This window comes from Mauremys mutica, chromosome 2 (genome assembly GCF_020497125.1).
Source record: "Mauremys mutica isolate MM-2020 ecotype Southern chromosome 2, ASM2049712v1, whole genome shotgun sequence".
NCBI classification, from domain to species: domain Eukaryota; kingdom Metazoa; phylum Chordata; order Testudines; family Geoemydidae; genus Mauremys; species Mauremys mutica.
Window position 1 is genome coordinate 48,437,332 of NC_059073.1, and position 16,802 is coordinate 48,454,133.

At 39.8% G+C, this 16,802-nt stretch overlaps 1 protein-coding gene across 2 annotated transcripts in view; it reads right to left on the reverse strand.

Moving 5' to 3' along the window:
• Window positions 1-16,802, reverse strand: part of DECR1 (2,4-dienoyl-CoA reductase 1) — a 43,284-nt gene continuing 26,482 nt past the window's right edge. For both annotated transcript variants that reach the window (XM_045003678.1, XM_045003677.1), the window contains exons 3-10: window positions 16,336-16,393; window positions 16,118-16,204; window positions 11,851-11,998; window positions 6,820-6,919; window positions 5,623-5,695; window positions 1,831-1,977; window positions 303-365; window positions 1-198 (exon numbers count right to left, since the gene is read on the reverse strand). In XM_045003678.1, coding sequence (XP_044859613.1) covers window positions 139-198; window positions 303-365; window positions 1,831-1,977; window positions 5,623-5,695; window positions 6,820-6,919; window positions 11,851-11,998; window positions 16,118-16,204; window positions 16,336-16,393 — 736 coding nt within the window. In that variant the 3' untranslated portion in view covers window positions 1-138. The remainder of the gene's footprint in view (window positions 199-302; window positions 366-1,830; window positions 1,978-5,622; window positions 5,696-6,819; window positions 6,920-11,850; window positions 11,999-16,117; window positions 16,205-16,335; window positions 16,394-16,802) is intronic.

Sequence of the window (16,802 nt, forward strand, 5' to 3'; positions counted from 1 at the left end):
TTACAATTTCAAAATGTTTTATTAGAATTGTCAGATAAAATATTTAACAAGATTATTTCTTAATGTGTGAGAGATTTACAGCTAATGGTACTTTTTCAGTGATACTTTCTGTAAGGAAGATGATAAGACAAGAGTATTTTAAGAACCTTTTGTTTTCCTGATTAATGCTTCCATCATATCCCACTGCTCATTGGTAACCTACATAATATAAGAAGAAATAGCATTTCACTTGGGTCTATATACAATTTTATATAAAATTTAAAGTATGTTTGTATGTAAATAGTATGCATGTAACTTACTACCTTTTTCAGGTCATTGAACTGTCCAGCCATAGAAACATATTCTCCACCATCCATTCTAATAACCTAGGGGAAAAGGAAGCAATGCACTTAAGGTTGGTGCTTTTTTTTAAATTAAGCTCGTGTATCATTAGCATTCTTATATCAGGGTTCGGAAACACCAACCTCAACCTTGTACAAATTCAGATTTAAAAAATACACTCAAAATAAATGAATGCAACACTTCTTATAAGAGGCTCTGTGCTTTAAAACCATGCAGGGGTCTCAAACACGCAGTGTGCGGGCCAAGTTATTTCCTGCGGCCCGCCATAGCTCCCCTCACCTCCAGTTCCCCCCCCACCCCCTTGCCTCGGCCCCCCTGAGCATGCCGCATCCCTGCTCCCCCTCCCGCCCCCCGGAAAGTCCTAAGCGCCACCAAACAGCTGGAGTTTCCAGGAGGGAGGGGGTGCGGAGCGGGGATGTGGCGCACTCATGGGAGGAGGCGGAGAAGAGGTGGGGCCGGGGCGGGGATTGGGGAAGGGGTTGGAATAGAGACAGGGAGGGGGCAGAGTTGGGGCAAGGACTTTGGGGAAGGGGTTGGAATTGGGGTGGGGCAGGGGCAGAGCCTCATGGAAGGGGTGGAGTGGGGTGGGGCCGGAGGCGGGCTTTTGTATCTTTGTATGAAAAGGTGTCAGTGATGCGGCCCCCCGGCCAATGTACTAGTCCTCATGGTGATTTGAGTTTGAGATCCCTCAGCTAGAGTGAAGAATAATTAAGGCTAAGAGTTTGTCATGGATATTTTTAGTAAAAGTCATGGAGACGTCATGAGCAATAAAGAAAAATTCACGTAAGCTGTGACTTTTACTAAAAATATCTCTGACAAAATGGGGATCTGTGGGTCCCCACACCACTTGCAACGGGGCAGCTGTGCAGCAGCTAGGAGCTCTGGGAGCCCCTACCGCAGGTTGGGTGTTAGAGCTCCAGGATCCCCCACACCCCATGGCTGGGAGCTGCGGGGGCCGAGCTGCCTGCAGCTTCGGGGGTCCCCACCGCCTGCTGTGGGCCAGGAGCTGCAGGATGCTCCCACTGCCAGCAGCTCCAGGGGCCTCTACCACCCACGGCGGCCGGCAACTCGGGGGCTCCCCTGACACCCGCCATGGTCTGGAGCTCGGGGGTTTCCCTGCTGTCAGGGGCGACTGGGAGCTGCAGGGTACCCCCGCCACATGGGGCAGCTTGGAGCTCCGGGGACCCTGCAGCTCCCGAGTGCCACAGGCTGAAGTCACAGAGGTCACTGGAAGTTACGGATTCTGTGACATCACTGGACATCACAGTCACTGATGACTTCACAACCTCCATTACTAAATCGTAGCCTTAAATATAATCGACTAGGTTAAAAATGAACCTAAGGTTTTCAAATTAGCAATTTCTTTTGCTTAAGCTCTCAAATACTCTACAGCACTTAAAGCTTCTTTAAAAATTCTCAACATCACTAAGAACATCATCTATAAGCTTAATACTGCTGACAGCATGAACTAGAATAATGAAAACTTACTGCTCCAGTAACCCAACTAGCATATTCACTACAGAGGTATGTGGCAAGATTTGCAATTTCTTCTACAGTTCCCAGACGGCCACAGGGAATCCTTCCAATCATTCCTTTCTCAAATTCACCTGTTGGGTCAAGACGGGTAAAAGCACCCTACAGAATTTAAAAACAAACAAACAAAAAAACCATTCAGCAAAATGTTATGAGTAACTAGAAAATAAATTCAAACTAAGATTTGATTCCTGGTTTCAGACTTAATACATAATCTAACAGTTAGCAGGAGTGTTGTGACAATCACATGCTTATTAGTGGGGTGGGTTAAGAGAGAACAGGAGACAAAGGTCAAATTCTGGTGCAAATTCAGTCAACCAAGTTATACCAGAATTTAACAAAGCAGTTCATGGTGTTCAGCAGTGACCCTTCTAAACTATTATTTCGCAGTAAAGAAAGGCTTCTAGTGAGCGTTTTTTTACACTTTTTCTGAAAACTTGCAGGATAAAGAAAAATGAGAATGCCTCAGGGCTACTATAGAAATGTAGAGGAAACTTAAAAATAAACCAAAATCATACGTAGCACAGAATAACCAAACTGAAAAGCAAGTATTCTTTAATCTGGCTGAATAGGAACAATGAACAGAATAAATCTAGATAGCTTTGGGCTTTAAAGTGCATTTGAATATCTGGGAACAGTGCAAGACATGGGTGAGCCTGGGGAGAAAAACCTCACTCAAATGGACTCTTTTACTAACAAGAATAAACTTTACTGAGCAAAATCACATATGTTTTCTTAGATTTCTGAAGTTAAGCAAGCATAGTGCTATTTAGTAAAACATATCAATAAAATAGTACTATAACTGCTTAATGATCTTATTTTTTAAAATACTAGGTTGTATATCTAATAACTTTGCACTGATAAAGGGCTTTTCTTTTCCTCCTACAGTTACTTAAAAGAAGTGTTTCCCAAAGTGTGGGGCCTTCCCCCAGGGCAGGTGGGGGGAGAATATAGATAGGCCTCTCAATTGTTCTCCAGCATATCAGCTTTCATTAAAAAAGTAAGTCTCCAGCTATTACAGTTGAAGAGAACCTTGAAAACATGACTCACTAGCACCTCATGCAGCAATGCCTGCCTTCGTTCATAGAGAGCCTGAACAATAGCTCTGAAGCATGAACTGTCCCACTAACTCAGATACAATGACGACAGTTAATGTAAAGTATTTAATTATTCAAGGTTTATTATGAAGATCTCCACAATCTGCTCTAAGTGACGACGGGGTGGGTTTATTCCCCCTCTCCCCTCCACTTCTGCTTGAGAAGCAAAGCCCAAATTGCCCATGAGGGCATCTATGCCCACCTGAGAGGAAGCCAAGGCCAAGAACTGTGATTAACATAGTTAATGAGTGTGAAACTGTTTTAGAGAAAAAAATTAATGTCACCACTTAGCACATGCAATTAGAACTAAAAATCGCTGTGAAGTGATACTGTAAACTTGAAAATAAATGTTTTATTTCAGTTTCAAATAATAAAGTAACTTGTATTCAATCATCTAGCATTCAGTATTGACTAGGGAGTTGCACGCTTTGTTGTATCTGTTGGCCAAGCACACTGTTTCCCCCTGGGGCTCCTTGCATTGCTCTATTACCCCTACAAGCTCCCTGTTTGTCAGCCTCCCGTTCCCCTCTAGTTCAGGGACTCCCTGCAAATCCCCCACTCCATCATTCATGCCAGGGGCTCCCTTCGCCCATACCACTGTCTTTCATGCCAGGGGCTCTATGTCTCCCCTATTCTCTCTCCCTTCTCCCATGCTTTCCCTTTCTCCCTTTTCCATACCAGGGACCCCTTGTTCTCCTCCCTGCCACCCAACCACCAGGACTTCTGTGAACCTCCCCATTTTCCACACCACTCATTTCTTTTCTTTCTGTCTGGGACATAAGTCATTCATGATGTCAACATTTTTAAACTGTCCTGGGAGGATCAGCAGAGCTGAGATGGTGGGTATTATTATACTGGAAGGCATTAAGGTTGTCATCAACCAGTTCTTTGATGTATACACAATTGCAGAGGAGGTTGAAGCTGCTGGTTCTGCTAACCAGATGCCAGAGGCCCAAGTGTCCTCCAGTTTCCTCCTTCCAGTTCTCCTATTTTCACCAAAATCAATAGGGTTCTACTCACTGATGCCTACAACATTCCCTGAAATTTTGGAATTGATTGGATGTGGCACTCAAAAGAATTACAAACAAACAAATGCCACAGAATTTAATGTAAAGCCTTGCTTTCCTCAAACAAATATATGTGTCATTTCTTAAAATAAAAATTGAAAGACCTGTTTAAAAATACAATTTAATTTAATTTAACTTAAATTCTAAAATGAGGGTAAACCTTAAATAACCCTCAGAGGAGCTGAAGGGAGGCATGAAGTTCCATTTTCCTTTATTGGGAGAAGGGAGGCTCAGCTTTTAAAAGTTTGGGAAAATACTATCCTAAAGCATTTTACAATTACTCTCATTTCACAGATGGGGAGAATAAACCACTGTGAGTATAACCGACTTGCTCGATGTTGCACAACACCGTTGGATCACTGGAGAAACCAAGTTTGGTCTTATCTATACTGAAAGGATTATAGTAAGGGTTACACTACCTTAAAGCAAGTTTGCATGGCATAGCATATGTAGACTTGGAATTATTAGATTTTTATTGGTAAATGTCGATATATGTCTGTGATGGGGTGAGACCCCCACACCAGCTCTGCAAGAGTGGAATTGAGCCAGGTAGGCCCAATCAGCTAATTACGCTTCAAACGGGGGAGCTTTTGGCTGCAGGCAGCTAATTAGGAACAGGCTCACCTGTGTAGGAACACTTGGGCCCTATAAAGCCAGGAAGCTGGCAAGAGATAGGGACAGCTGCTGAGAAAGGGTAGTCACTCCCTGGGAAAAGGTTTTTTGGAGCTGGTACACCCAGAGAGAAAAGGGGAACCAGAGAGTAGGAAGCAGTAGGGAAGGAACAGTAAGGGCAGAGAGAGGAAGGCCAGAACTGCCGAGCTAAGGGTCCCTGGACTGAGGAGTAGAGAGCAGGCCTGGTTCCCCTACCAGCTACTGAGGGAGTGGCACCGGGGCAGTGAATGAGAAGACTGTCTAGGACGGTTGATGGTCTGAACCCCAGAATGGGGAACACTGAATGATCTAGCTGGAGGGGTAAGTCACAAAGAGAATGCTGTGGGTCCTAGAATGAGAGGAGCTGCAGGCCAGAGTCAGAGTGATGGCATGCAAACTGTGGACAGGAGCACTAGCCTTCAGAGTTAAGCCCCAGAGTGACCAGGAGGAGGCGCTAGATCAGGGATGAGTGGCACACTCCATGACAACATCAATTTCACTGTACATACACAAACAGAATAAAATATATTTCCATCAATTAACAAAATTTACAGATAGGCAAAGTAAAAAAAATGCTGTTTGAGAACTCTCTGGAGTTTGATTTAAGACTATTTATTTTGTATATTTTGATATGGTGACAACTTGTGTTAACAGTTATAAAACTAACTTTTTAAATCTCAACATCTAATGTAATTAAATAATTATTGTACATCTGCCATAAGTTCCCACAAATTTGAAAATTTAAGAGAAAAAAATAAGAAAAGCTGAAAAAAACAATTTTGTGCAACTGTGAAAATATCAATAAAAATATATAAAATGCTTTAAATAAACATTAATATTTCCATCAAAATTATTACAAAAATAAAAATCAATTTCTACCAGGCCTAAGCACATGTAAGGTCAAGTCTCACTTTTTAATGACAGAAATGTACCTTTGTTCTTATTGGACCTGGTTGGATCACATTGAATCTCATGCCATATCTACCCCATTCAGCTGCAAGAGACCTAAAAATTCATTAATAGAATGAATAAATATTTCAAACAGCATGTTGCCTAATGTTATTCAAGATGTAATTCAGAATCAAAACTGGGAAGTATATGTGTCGAATTTATAAACACTTTAACATTTGAATCCTGACCTACGTACTGGTAGATTTTTTTTTAAATATTTTCCTTTTTTTGTTATTGAATTTTAATCTTCTCACACATGGATCTGATGTTATATGAATTAGCGAACTGACAAATACAGTAACACCCATTTGAAGTATATATTGCATATAAAGCATACGTTCATGACAATCATTGAGAGTTAGGTACCTAGCTCCCTTAGGCACTTTAGAAAATCCCACCAGTATACACTTGTGGCAGATCTTCAATATAATTCTCAAACCAAGTGTTTTCGGAAACATAAGATAACCAAATCCCAACTTCTAAAATGTTTTACAAAGCAGAGTAAGCAGTGCAGTTTTCCTTTTATGAACAATATTATCTTTGCATATGCTGTTTCTTTAAAGGTGCTAAAACATCTGGTGTGGTAAACGAATAAGGTGGCTAGTCTCTGAAATACACACTTAAGTCACACTCAACTTGTATGAAAAAAGTGTACACAGAACAAAGCAGAAGTATCCCTTATTTGCTTTCTGTTTTTCTGGAGAAATAAATCACACCTGACCTACTTATATTTTCAAACATTTCCATTTGATTATCTCTACTGAAGTGTAGCGGCTGCACTGTCTGTTAGTATCATCTCTATTCCCCTATAGCCGCTAATCACAGATGTCTTTGTTTGGGGAATGAATGTGGATATCTGTTTAATGCTATTAAAGGAATTATTGCAGGTAGTCCTGATGAAAATCTAAGCAGCAGAATCCATGGAATTGAGTAAACTATTTATTGATTTCTTTTTGCCCTAGTAAGATGGCAAAAGTAATAAAACTTACATACTTCTTTCCATGAGAAGCTGTGATAGTAGCAACTGCTTTCTTGTTACGTAAAATGGAAGCTAAGGCGTTCATTCATGATCCAGTCAACTAGCTTCATTTTGTCAGACTGACAGGATGTGGATAAAGAACCAATCAGCCCAGCCTGGGAAATGTGAAGATAAAGCATTGGTATGCTCAACTACTCACTTGCACATTGCATCTACCCCAGCTTTGGCAGAGGCACTTGGTGACACAAATCCAGACCCACTCTCTGCATAGGTTGTTGTAATAGCCAAGAATGCTGCCCCTGTAAGATGCAAGAAGATAACATTTTTAAAAACGCAGGATGAGCTACAAATCTTAAAATTAACAACAACAAGTATTAGAACAGTACTGGTGTTTGCATCATCTCTGTTTTCAGAGATTTAACTTTCAGCTGTAAAAAAGAACTCAAACAAGTTTGGCTCCAGCTGTTCTTTTCACGTTTGGTTCCTCCTGTCCCTGAAATGAAAGAGTTATTCCATATATACAAATGCTTTTTCTTGATGGTACTATAAATCCCAGTACTGTATTTGGAATTGTGCAAGTAGGCCCTTGCACCCATAGAGTCCCACTGACACTGAAATTATACCAGTAAACCCCTTGTAGTGTACACAAGGCATGAGCCAGGTTACTATACTCATGATACTTCTTGCTGCCCAGGCCTTTAGGCTATATCCATACTGCAATTTGAGGTGTAATTTCCAGCTTGGGTAGATGTACACATGCTAGCTTTTCTTGTGCTAGTGTTCTACAACCAGTGGCATAGATGCAATGGCACAGGCAACTGCTTGGGCTGGCTGCCTGAGTACAATCCCATCTGAGATCCTAGATATGTACTCTGGCGGATAGCCCGAGCCACTGCTCATGCTGCTGTGGCTGCACTGCTATTTTTAGCTTGATGAAAGCTAGGGAGGGTGTCTTCCTAAGCTGGGAATTACACCTCCATCTGCAGCGCAGGCATACCATCAGTTCTCAGGCAGCTATTTTTGCTACAGCTTCCAACAGTTCCCCACACTTCCTGGCTGAAAGGGCAGGACATAAAACATCAGTGTGAACAATTATTAATTTCAGCACAGTTTTAAATTATTACCAATTACAGTAGGGGGTCTTGAGGCTGAAACTGAAGTTTATTCTAGTGCCCAGAGATCTTTCTTCTTAGCCGATTACAGTAACTCATACTACAGCAGAAAATATACCCAAGTTAATCTTGACAATTGTACTAATCTTGCTATTAGTGCCATAATGAGGTCTCACAACAAAGACTGTTATTTTTATAAAATACATTAACAGACATTCAGGTAGAATAGCAATTATCAACATAAATGAATGATGTAATATATTTTGTTTGTTCATTCATTCATTTCTTTTGTAATATTCAAAAATAGCTTGCCCAAACTTTAGTTGAGAAAGGGAACAAAACATTAGCCATAAGTCCCTGGTAAAGAGACCACTAGTTCCTTATGCTAGTGAATGTAAAACTAAAATATTTTAAAAAATACTATAGGTAGAATAATGATTTTAATTATGATTGTTGCTCAATGGACATCACTAACATTTTACGTCTTGGGGATAGCCCATATACAAAGACAAAGTAAAATAACTCAGTTAAATATTTATGGTGAGAAAAATTCACAGGAGAATTAAAATAAAAACCAACAACATAAGCTAAATGGGCATTAACAGATATGCCTGAGGATATCCTGCAACAATTAGCCTTAGAGAAATGAAATTCTTCATACAGAGACTTTGAACAGAAAAAGAGACAACCTCCCCCCCAATTAACTTTAAAATCTATTTTGATGTGGATATAAATTATGCAGTTAGTAGACTTACAAGGGATAGGTTTATTAAATGCACATTAAGTAAAACCAGGTGCCCCCAGATTAGAAGCCGCAAGACTGATATTTACCGGGTATTGTTAAGGCTCAATGTTTTATTTATATGTATTTCACTTCACTCTTACAAGGTGTGTGTGTAAATGTATCAGTTCAATAAAAGGCCGTTATCTAATTGTTTTTGCTATCTCATGTGTTAAAATTTAAAATAATGTTTAAATAAAGAGGCAATGGACATTTGTATTACAGTAACACTTATATGCCCCAACAGAGATTGGGACCCCACTGTGCGAGATAGCATACAAATGCACAGTAAGACACTTCCTGCAACAAAGAGCTTAAAACTAAATAAAGTGTGTACTATTTACAAAAATAGTTTTAATGTAAATCACATTTTGGACCTAAAATACATGTCAGTGTCCCTATAACAGCTGAGATGTATGCCAGCATACTATTATTAAATATCTGTTTACAGTAGCACTCACAATGTCCTCTGTGCATCCCAAACATTCAAGAAAGAATGGTCCCTGCTCCAAGGAGCTCATAGTGTAAGGACAGGCAAGTAGACACAGGTTAGGGGAAGGGAAACAACAAATAGGGAATTTTTTAAAATATAAAATATGAGATTCACTGAAGGTAGCATGGCAGAAGTGGGTCTCTTAAAAGAGCCTTAAATGCGAACAGGCCTTGCATGCAGGGGCCACGAAGAAGAAAGCAAAACTGTGAAAGACGATGACTAACTGGTGGCCAAGGGTGTGGACACTATTAGAATAGAGAGGGAAGGTAGAAGGATGCCATGAAACTTAATAAGGATATATAGAGATGGAAAGAAGTACATGGAGCTTTGAAGGAGGCAAGAAGCTTAAATTTAATGGGATATGAGATGGGGAGCCAGGGAAGGTAACTGAAGAGGACATTAACAAATTCCTGTTGTGAGACACGGAAGCTGACTTTAATGGCTGCAATGTGTATTGACTAAAGGGAAGCAAGGTATATCTTTGGAAGGCCAGAAAAGAAGCTACTGAAGTAAAATAGGCAGGACATTAAGAAGTCCCAACAGAAATTTGTCTGTGAGAATGGATCTTGGAGATGCTGAGTAGGAAGAAGATATTAGTACCTAAGTGTTACTGGACTAACTGTACACTTCTAGAATGCACTGCATGCAGCACATGAAAATACTATTTGACCAGAGACCGTAACATACTCTAAAGAGCGTATACACAGCTTTGTAACTTAAAACTGTAGTCATCAATATACAGCAATGGCACAGAAAATTCAAGGCACTGTGGATACTTTTTGGAGTAAAGTTGTACTACGCTATCATAAAGACTGTAATCTCAATAAATCTGACCAGATTCGCATTTTTTGTAATTATGATTGTAGTAACGGATTTTTGTTCAGGTAAAATACAGGAACAGGTCTTTATGCATGCTATTAATTTTCATGCTCTAGATGTGGCTTCTTCCAGAATGCTTTTCCTATATCCTTCTGGAATAAATGTATATTTTGGGTAATGGAGGAATAGAAATAGTCAAAAGATGAGGTGGCTCACATATGTAAAGTGAACTACTCAATATTCATGGACAGTGAAGAGACTATGAATTTTATAATTATCACAAAAACAAAGGAAGATGATGTACCTCATTCTTGAATTAAGTCTATATTCTACTGGTAATTTACTATTTTAAATGTTCCCTAGGAAAAATCCGAAAGAAATTAAAATACCTTATTCTCAAGGATTCCCTGAAGCACAAAGAAGAGGCAGTTATAGGCAGATACATTAAAAAGATCATAATGAAGATCATAATGATATACAGCAAAATATATGAAGAGATGATTTTGGCTATTTAAAGACTAATTTTAAAACTACAATCTAATGAGCAGTAAATATGGTTTCAGGTACGAAAGACAGAGCCTGACACAGTGATTGCACAATAATTAAGAATGTATTTTGGAAAGTTTCTTGTTAGAAAGGAAACACTTTTCTTCTGCTTTTACATAATTGCAGACTGTGTTAAAGCAACAAAAATCTGAAATTTTAGAATGAACAAGTCCATCTGATCAGGCAGCTAGAGAAATGCAATACAAATAGGCTTTGCAGAATTCAATTTTTATTGTTTATATTTGACAGATAATATCAATGTTTATTTTTAAGCATTTTTTATTTTTATCAATTGAAATTGTCACCACTGTGTGAAATTATGGGCTTTAAGCAATTTTTTTTTCAATTTTTATTAATTTAAAGTTTCACAGTTGTGGGAAATTATGGGTTGTGGTCAGACGATTTTTTAGTGACAGTAGATAATGAGACTCAAAAAGTTAAAGCTTCATATAACTCTTAAAACACAAATTAGTCACATGTCACATGTCAAAATATACAAAGTAAAAGTAATTAAATCAAACTCTTAAGTTCTCAATCAGCACTCTTCTTACTTTGCTTATATGTACAGTTCTATCATCATTGATGGAAATACTTTTTGTTGGTTTGTGTGCATACAGTGAAATCGACATTTACCAACATTTACCTATAAAAAACTAATTTTTCTAAATTTAAATACAAGTCAGGACAATTCTAGGCTTTTATCTAGTGTGAACTATTGACTCAATGTGTGACCTTGTGCCTTAATACATCTGGAAAAGTGGTAATAAAAATGGGACCATATGGTAAACCATACCCAGGAACTTGCACCACTACTAGCCAAAACACATCACAGCCTGGAACTTGAAAAATGACTGGAAAGTGACTAAAAAGAAGACTGAAACCAATATGTCTACTTTTATTGGTTAAGTAGAGGGAAATCCATAAAGTCTTCAAATATAGTGAAAAGCAAGTTAGATGTTTGCAGTTCTTTTACTTTAAATAAATCTCAGGTGCTTATAGTAACTCTAATGGTATTTTTTTGGGGGTCGGGGGAGAATAACCGACCGCGGCTTTTAACCTAACTGAATCCAGTTAAATGAATGCCACATAGTTCATTGCTTAATTAAAGGAAAATGGAGAAAGGACAGAGGAGATGAGTAATAGCACTATTTGTAATTTAAAAGAAATTAATAATTTACAGATAAGGTCCAAAACCTGCAATCAGATTTGTGTAGGCAGCATCATTCACTTTGGATCTGATTGCAGGATCAGGTCCTAAAATAAAATTATGGATTCCGCAAGGTAGTGCTGTGTTGTATAGATGTTTGCACTATACAAAAGTTTCTTCTTGCAAACCTGTACTGCATTAAAACTCATTTATCAAAATGTTTATTTAAAGCATCAAAACTTGCTATTGTACATAAGTGTTAAAGCAAGGACAGTAAATGGTAATAAGATGTCACAATCCTTAGGCATTGTTTAGCTTTAAGTATAACTTACCTTTTTGTACTTTAATTAGTTCCTTTCCAATTTCTAGAGTTACAAAGGCAGTACCATTAAGAACAATATCAACTATTGTTTTCCATGCATTAGCAGAAAGACGTTCAGTAGGGGAAACAAAGTTTCCAGCTGCATTGTTTATCACAACCTAAAACAAGAGAAGACAAGCCTAAAATGTTACATGGAAATTAGTTCACCATAGCACTTAAGAAGTATAAGAAAACTTTTGGCATTGCTAGAGATAGAAGTAAAAATGTTCCTATCAAATGAAGTACAGTTTAGACAGACACAGGAAATAATATATCATAAACTGAAGAGGAGGGCCACCATATAGATTCATAGAATAGCAAGGTTGGAAGGGATCTCAGGAGGTCATCTAGTCCAACCCCCTGTTCAAAACAGGACCAATCACCAACTAAATCATCCAGGCTAGGGCTTTGTCAAGCTTGACCTTAAAAACCTCTAAGGAAGGAGATTCCACCACCTCCATAGGTGACCCATTTCAGTGCCTCACCACCCTCTTAGTGAAAAAGTTTTTCCTAATATCCAACCTCAATTTCCCCCACTACAACTTGAGACCATTCCTCCTTGTTCTTCCGTCCTAAGCGCAGTACTCTGCACTTGTCCTTGTTGAACCTCATTAGATTTCTTTTGGCCCAATCCTCTAATTTGTCTAGGTCCCCCTATATCCTATCCCTACCCTCCAGCGTATCTACCACTTCTCCCAGTTTAGTGTCATCTGCAAACTTGTTGAGGGTGCAATCCATGCCATCCTCCAGATGATTAATGAACATATTGAACAAAGCCAGCCCCAGGAGTGACCCTTGGGAAACTCCCCTTGATACTGGCTGCCAACTAGATCCATTGATCACTACCCATTGAGCCCAACGATCTAGCCAGCTTTCTATCCACCTTATAGTCCATTCATCCAGCCCATACTACTTTAATTTGCTGGCAAGAATACTGTGGGAGACCATATCAAAAGCTTTGCTAAAGTCAAGGAATAACACATTCACTGCTTTCCCTTCATCCACAGAGCCAGTTATCTCATCGTAGAAGGCAATCAGGTTAGTCAGACATGACTTGCCCTTGGTGAATCCATGCTGACTGTTCCAGATTGCTTTCCTCTCCTTGAAGTGCTTCAAAATTGATTCTTTGAGGACCCGCTCCATGATTTTTCCAGGGACTGAGGTGAGGCTGACCGGCCTGTAGTTCCCTGGATCCTCCTCCTTCACTTTTTTAAAGATGGGCACTACATTAGCCTTTTTCCAGCCATCTGGGACCTCCCACAATCACCATGAGTTTTCAAAGATAATGGCCAATGGCTCTGCAATCACATCAGCCAACTTCCTCAGCACCCTTGGATTCAGTGCATCTGGCCGCATGGACTTGTGCTTGTCCAGATTTTCTAAATAGTACTGAACCACTTTCTTCACAGAGAGTGGGTCACCTCCTCCCCATACTGTGCTGCCCAGTGCAATAGTCTGGGAGCTGAGCTTGTTTGTGAAGATAGAGGCAAAAAAAGCATTGAGTACATTAGCTTTTTCCACATCCTCTGTCACTAGTTTGCTTCCCCCTTCAGTAACGGTCCCACACTTTCCATGACCACCTTCTTGTTGCTAATATACCTGTAGAAACCCTTCTTGTTACTTGTAACATCACTTGCTAGCTGCAACTCCAATTGTGATTTGGCCCTCCTGACTTCACTCCTGCATGCCTGAGCAATATTTTTGTACTCCTCCCTGGTCATTTGTCCAAGCTTCCACTTCTTGTCAGCTTCTTTTTTGTGTTTAAGACAAGCAAGGATTTCACTGTTAAGCCACGCTGGTCGCCTGCCATATTTACTATTCTTTCTACACATCGGGATGAGTTGTTCCTGCAACTTTAATAAGGATTCTTTAAAATACAGCCAGCTCTCTTGGACTCCTTTCCCCCTCATGTTTTTCTCCCGGGGATCCTGCCTATCAGTTCCCTGAGGGAGTCAAAGTCTGCTTTTCTGAAGTCCAGGGCCCATATTTTGCTGCTCTCCTTTCTTCCCTTTGTCAGGATCCTGAACTCTACCATCTCATGGTCACTGCTGTCCAGGTTCCCATCCATTTTTGCTTCCCCTATTAATTCTTCCCTGTTTGTGAGCAGCAGGTCAAGAAGCGCTCTGCCCCTAGTTGGTTCCTTCAATCCTTGCACCAGGAAATTGTCCCCTACATTTTCCAAAAACTTCCTGGATTGTCTGTATACAGCTGTTCTGCTCTCCCAGCAGATATCGGGGTGATGGAAGTCCCCCATGAGAACCAGGGTCTGTGATCTAGTAACTTCTGCTAGTTGCCGGAAGGAAGCCTCATCCACCTCATCCCCCTAGTCTGGTGGTCTATAGCAGACTTCCACCATGACATCACTCTTGTTGCTCACACTGGCCACTAGGCTATGCAGCCCTGACTGAGGAGGCAGCCATATTGACTCTGGCCACTAGGCCCGGCAGAGGAGGGCCAACATATTGACTCTGGCCAGTAGCTCCCGCAGAGGAGGGCTGCCATATTATCACTGGCCATTAGGCTACGCAGCCCTGACTAAGGGGGTAGCCATATTGACCCTGGCCACTAGGCCATGCAGTCCTGCAGAAGAGGGCAACCATTTTGACTCCAGCCATTAGGCCATACTGCCCGAGGCTAGAGTGGTCATTTGAACTCAGGCACAGGGCTATAACACCCTTCTCCACTCCCCAATGGATGACGGGGTGTCCCATCCCCAGGACATTCTCTCATAGTGAATACTGGAATGAAAGCTATTCTGGACTGGTAACTTAGTAGAATTTTAGGTGGTCAAACTCAGAGATCTTTACTAATAGTTCAAACAACCACCCACAGACCTAATATTCCCTAAGTTGCTAATATCAGTGTTCACTGATCCTGACTCTTATAACCCATTGAGGACAAGTGGGTATAAAAGAATAAATGTTGTAAACAGACTCACTGTCAAGTGGTTTTGTAACATACAGTACTGAAGCAGGATACAGAACTCCAAGAAAGTGAAAAAAAGTATCTATTTTCTTTTTCTCATGGGATTTTTTTTACTGACTTCTGACCCATGCTGTCTCCCTCCTCTGCTTTATTTCATTTTTGTCCTGACCACCTCCTTTACATCCCCTACTCTATTCTCTTGCCAAGTTATTTCCTTCTTTCATTTCTTGTGGTTTTAGTATCTCTCTCCTCCAAGTTCTGCCCTCTGATGGCCCTACAACTCCGCATTAAGCTAAAAAGCACAGTTTTGCCAGTTTAAGCTGTGTCCACACTTGGAGTGCTTTGATATGGAATACCACTACAGCTATACTGGCAAAGCCCTTCCAAGTGCCAGCCTGACCCTAAGTTTTTAAAAGATATGCCCTGTCTCCCAAAACTGAACAGGCTAGTTCTCCTACAACTCTAACCAGCTTGGGACCTGTCTACTTGAGACACTGCCTATCTCCCTTTTCCATAATGCAACAGCGGATACTCTGGACTTAACAGAGAGGGACTGGGGATAAAGAAGCCCTTCGCTTTGGAACCAGTCCCTTAGCTTTGGTCCAAGATAGCCTTATTTGTTCATCTTCTGGGCACAGTGAAAGGCTTATCTTTTTTACTCAGGCTTTATGGAAGGTGACATTTTGAGAGTAGAGTTCTGATTTGTTTAGCTGACAGTGAGTTGCTGAGGGCTGTGTGCAGGTTATTGGAGAGCGTTTACCTGCTAGGTTTAGTTGATAATTTCTTTACATGTTCGTTTTCAAAATAGGTACTTTTTTGTATATTTTGTATACACCACAAAAAAAAAAAAGGCAAGGAAAGATGAAAGAGAGACAATGTTACTGTTATTTCTGCTTTTAATTTGGAAGACACTCTGATAGCTGACAGGTGTCATAAGTACTGGGATAAATAAAATCATTCTTGTATGGCTACATTCTGCTCACTTCACTCACACAAGGAATTCCACTTTTATAGCAATGGAACTATATGAATGAGTAAGGGGACAGGATTTGGTCCATTTGGCTACTGAATCATTCAATAGCTACACAAAACCGAGTAGATCCTCTGTGCATAGGCACTGTCAAAAACTAAGATAAACAGATAAAACATTAGTTTTGTGCTGCACTACTGCTGTATTAGTAGCTGTCTTTTTCCTGCTGGGTCTCTGTATGCAGAGCTGCTTTTCTACGATATATCACTTTTGTTCCCACATACTATTCAGGGTATTTTCACCACTGAAGATTGAATCCTTGCATCATAACTATCATACTTACATCAGGATGTCCTGCCACCTTGATTAATTCAGCAACAGCATTCTTAACTGAAGTTGGGTCTCTCACATCACACTGGATTGCATAAACCTATATATTAAATGGAGAAAAAGGCAATTGTAAGACTTTATAAAAATATTACTCATGAGACAAAGAATTTTAAAAAATTCTTTAAAATGCAGTAAAAACTAATAAAAATACAAACTTATCTAAAAATATACCTTGTTTCCTGTTTTAGAAGAAATTTCTTCTGCAGTTTGTTTCAAAACATCGATCTTCCTAAAAATAAATTATAAATTTTAGCATGACTTTTGAGTTTCCACTAAATGCATCTATGTTACAAATCATTACACTTTGAAACATTAAAATCTTTCTATGAATTCCATTTGTGTGTTGGTGATGTTAGTGCAAAATTTACCTTTGAAATAAAAATAATTTAGGGCCTTGGTGTTTCAATTTAGCTTCTGAAAAAACCTCTCTCAAGTAAAATGGAGCTTTAAAGAAATTCCAAGTTATGTCCAACAAAGTAATCTTCTCTCATATTATCAGCTAAAAGCAACTTAGATGGGACTTAAAAAAGAGATACTTTTGATAGTAAAACACAGCAGGTGATGTTTAACAAAAAATGCCTTCATCCTGGGCACAATGAAATTTAGAAAAGACAAATGTAAGGTGCTACCCTTAGGGA